Here is a 4,340-nt window from a genome sequence, read left to right as displayed (position 1 = left end):
TTTAGTTCAATCATTTTCTAATAACATTATGTTAAAACCTGCATAGTGATGTTTGATGATAGCAGCCCTTTGCTTTATCTATTATTAAAGATGTTCTCCTAATGCTTCTACAGGGTCGACCACCTCTACACCTTCTTCGTACAGTGGTCACCAAAAATCTACACTAAGGGCAACAAGAAGCACCGCCAGCCCCGCTACCTCATCAGAGAGAAACATCAGAACCGCTATTTGGTAGTGGAGAAGAACAAGGTGGCTGTGATCAACAGGCTACTCAGTAACCCTGTCAACCCCACTAAAAACTGGGAGGTAAGGTTTGCACAAATACACACAGAGACACACACACACACACACACACACACACACACACACACACACACACACACACACGATCAAGGATGAAAACAAAAGCCCACTGGGGCTCTTCAACAGCAGGATAACATCAGGGCAGGGCAATAAATACAGTTTAAACATTTACTGAACATTTGTCAAGCACTAGTTTACAAAAATCATCAAGTATCCCTGACTTACAGTAAGTGAGGCACCAGAGTGCTTGGCAGTTCTCCCAGAGGTTGTGGGAAATCCCACAGTCTCCATATATGGACATCCTATCTGTAGCTCCCTCCCATTATCCCAGAGCAGCATTCACTTTCCTATTACAGAGAAAAGGAACTGTTCCACGTCAGAGCTAACCAATGAGAAGCCCCTCCACTTAGGTTTCAAACCAATAGCCTTCAGATATAAAAGTGAAAGTAACCCAGAGTGGAATAAAACGTATAGATGCTGCCAGTTTCGAGTAACAGACATGCGGTACTACAGAGTGCAGAGTTTGACGGAGAAATCAGAAACTATGAAGCTACTGCCAGAGAATGTCAAGGTGCTTTATTTTGCCAGTGACTGCGTGGAGCCGTATGTTGAGGTAGGCCTGCTATGCTGCATGTTATCATTTTAGGAGGTGTTGTGCATGTATGGGGTAAAATATACTTTACTTTGGGGGTAAGAAATGTTAGTCATCATCCATCCATCCCGCCAGCTTGTCATCCAGCAATCCAGTAATGAATTCACTTGTGATGAAGCTGTGATAGCCAGGATCTACTGGTGAAATAGAATGTCTTTCCTTTCAAATTGAATGTGTGCCCTGTCTAAATGAGTTATTCAACCACAAGTTGCTGTAACTAATGTAGAGGAAATTTTCATTTTGGAACATCTCTTGTCCTCCACCAGATTATCACAGTAAAGGACTCCAAGTGGCATCAGAGTCTGTGTAGCTGTGGGGATTATGAAATAGAAGAGCCAGAGTACGAGGAGGAGGTCGAAGATGCTCTCCCTGTCCTGAACGACCACAGCCAGCTGCTGGATGACCGACACCTGGAGCGAGTAAGTGTGCACGTACACACACACACACACACACACACACACACAGACACTGCTTTTTATCTTTTGATAGAAGTCTTAATTTGCATGCCCTCTATGTTGTGTAAATTCTTCGAGTTTATTATTGGATCGAGTTTTGAAACTCCGGTATGTGACAACACTAATACTAATATAATAATAATATAAAAATGTGTTATACCTTTCAGTCAGACATCTTTTGATTAACATCTCCTTTTCCCAACAGATTGCTGCCCAAATGCCAGCAAAGACCCAGGGCTATCCATGGCAACTAGTCTACAGCACGGCCGTTCACGGGAGCAGCCTGAAGACTCTGTACAGGAATATGGCTGGCCTAGACAGCCCTGTGCTGCTGGTCGTCAAAGACATGCACAAAAAGGTTTGCATCTTTATCTGAACACTCCAAGGCGTTTCTGTAAACAGATGTAGTCAAACTGATTAACAGTGATTAATAGAATATCTGTGGGTACTCTTTAAATAACTCGATGTCTTGGTCTTTTTTCAGGTGTTTGGGGCTTTTTCTTCTGATCCATTCAAAGTCAGTAAATACTGCTACGGCACAGGAGAAACTTTCCTGTTCACCTTCAACCCTGACTTCCAGGTACGAGGGGGGTTTCTTATTGATGCAAAAATAATATCTACCAGCAAGTCTGAGAACTGATGTATTTATATTACAAGTCAAGTTTGCAATCATCTGAGAGTGATTATTTTCTTATGGAACTAAACACAATCTCTAAGAAAATGTTTAAACTTGTACACTGGGTTTGATTTAGGGCTGTCACAATATCAGATTTTCCCTACACCATTATCATGGCCAAAATAATGAATGATAATGATGTTACTGCGATATTTATAGAAAATTTTAGAAAAGTATATGATGCTATTAATCAAATTCATCTTTGTGTTTGTTTATGGTGCGCTTTGTCTGAGTGTAGGGAGGTGGAGAGTCTGTAACCATTATTTAACAAAAGTGTGAATAAAGAGGGCATGGGTTATTAACACAATATCATCATGTGTATTATTAACAAGATATCAATATTTAAATTTTATGTTATCATCAATACCGGTGTATCGGCATAGTTTGAGTGCAAGTGTCTTATGTCTTTCATTTGGCATTTTCCCAGGCATACAGGTGGAGCGGTGAGAACTCCTACTTTGTAAGTGGAAACCTGGAATCTCTGCAGATTGGTGGAGGAGGGTAAGTTATGTGGTTATTTATTTCCCCTAAAATATAGACATGCTCACCCAAGGTAATGGCAGCAGTTAAGTCTGACATTGTCATGAAGAAATAAAAAGCAAGACCATAATGTAATTACTTTATCTGGTATCTGAGAGCATAACACATTAACAACTTTAAAACAATTTGACATTTAAGTGCTTTTTTTTGTTTGTCTGTAGGGGCGGATTTGGCCTGTGGCTGGATGCTGATCTGTACCGTGGCTCAAGCTTCTCCTGTCCCACATTCCAAAACAAGTCTCTCTCCACGCAAGAGGACTTCAGTGTACTAGACCTCGAAGTCTGGACTGTGCAGAACTGAGAGCAGAACATCTGAACAGACAAGCTAAAGTAGATCCTACTATCCTGTCCGGAGTTACAAAACGTCGAGACTTCAAGGGGGTATGTGTGGTTTTAGCCACTACAAAATCTGATAGAGCAGCTGCTTTCATCTGTGCGCCTGGTCCAGATAAACTCACATCCAGTAGCAGGATCCTGCTCTAGCAGTTCTTGGGCTGGACTTTCCGTTTATGCTGGCTTGATCTGTGCCAATAAAAGACAAGTGATCAAATGAAAGAGTCAGGGTCCTGCTGCATTAAACTACTGGGTATCCATCGGTAGCATTTAATAACTGGACTCTGACGCTTTAAGCCCTCCATACCAACTCTTTGTTGTGGAGAGCATTATAATACAAAGTTCACAGTAACACTGTTGAATAAAAAGATTGTAACTACTCTAAGCACATTCAGGATTTAAGGAAAAACTTTTCTATTTTCTGTCTAACAGCCATGTACAGTATATTTAAGAAAAATGTTTTTTTACAGTATTTATCTCTGTGTAAGTGTGCATGATTGGGATGGAACATACTTGGCACATAAAGGGCATAAATACTTATTTTATGGTAAAAACACTGTAATATTATAGGGCCCACAATTACCTATCTGGACTCTAATTGTGCTTGTTTTTTTTCTAACATGAGTTCTGGTTTTATTGTTCTCCATTTGAAAACTACTGCAGCAAATGAAGACCTTACCACGCAGGTTGAAAAACAGAAGTGTAGAGTGGCACTATAAACAATGTATGATATCGTATGTGTGTGGTTTGTGGAGGAAGAGACCTCAACTGTTAACTGTCACTTCTATTTTTAGAAAGTGAGACACCTGCTTGCCTATTTGCACAAACAGGCAATATTAAGGAAATTACGTTTACCATCTATATACATCTAAATGTATGTTTAAGAAAAACTTAACAGGAAAGCAAAGCCAACGTTATTGTTGTTTGTTTCACTTTTTGTTTGTTTGTGTGTATATCAGTGTCTGCCGGGCGGTGCTGGCACTGCCAATGCTGCTTTGTGGAACCACATTAAAATGTTGTCTTTCCTGGTGAAGACAATATTTTCAGAGCAATCATATTTTATTATGAATAAACCAAACAACATCCCCTTTTCCACTGAGTAAGCTGTTTTTTTTCATGCTACAAATAACAAAATAGAAGTAATCAAATTATGATTTTTGTGTGACTCTGATGAATAGCTGATGCTACTGTATTTTTTCTATAATATTGCATATAGCTACACAAACAGGCATATGATAGAATGAATGGAACAAACCAAAAATATAGTTGAACAGAAAAATTACAATAAATTAAACTTGCAGACTTCCAGAAAATAAGCCGCTGTACCTTTCTTTAGTAACTTCATGCAGCTAATGAATGCCTCCCCATACATCAGTGACCTC

At 39.7% G+C, this 4,340-nt stretch overlaps 1 protein-coding gene across 1 annotated transcript; it reads left to right on the top strand.

Moving 5' to 3' along the window:
* The first annotated feature begins 755 nt into the window (after window positions 1-755).
* ncoa7a (nuclear receptor coactivator 7a) lies at window positions 756-4,050 on the top strand. The gene is made up of 6 exons (XM_068736299.1): window positions 756-916; window positions 1,222-1,374; window positions 1,616-1,768; window positions 1,895-1,990; window positions 2,514-2,587; window positions 2,788-4,050. The coding sequence occupies exons 1-6, from the start codon at window positions 803-805 to the stop codon at window positions 2,924-2,926; spliced, it is 729 nt and encodes a 242-aa protein (XP_068592400.1). The 5' UTR covers window positions 756-802; the 3' UTR covers window positions 2,927-4,050.
* Window positions 4,051-4,340: the final 290 nt, after the last annotated feature.

The sequence above is a fragment of the Cebidichthys violaceus genome, unplaced genomic scaffold (genome assembly GCF_023349555.1).
Source record: "Cebidichthys violaceus isolate CVI_PGR_0920_01 unplaced genomic scaffold, fCebVio1.0.p SCAF_7, whole genome shotgun sequence".
NCBI lineage: Eukaryota > Metazoa > Chordata > Actinopteri > Perciformes > Stichaeidae > Cebidichthys > Cebidichthys violaceus.
This window is presented reverse-complemented; position numbering and strand designations above follow the sequence as displayed.

Bases quoted from the DNA above. Each gene is read 5' to 3' on its own strand.
- ncoa7a (XM_068736299.1), top strand. From the start codon at position 803: ATGCGGTACTACAGAGTGCAGAGTTTGACGGAGAAATCAGAAACTATG. The intron at 917-1,221 runs GTAGGCCTGCTA...GTCCTCCACCAG, and splicing joins GCGTGGAGCCGTATGTTGAG to ATTATCACAGTAAAGGACTC. The intron at 1,991-2,513 runs GTACGAGGGGGG...GCATTTTCCCAG, and splicing joins CCTTCAACCCTGACTTCCAG to GCATACAGGTGGAGCGGTGA.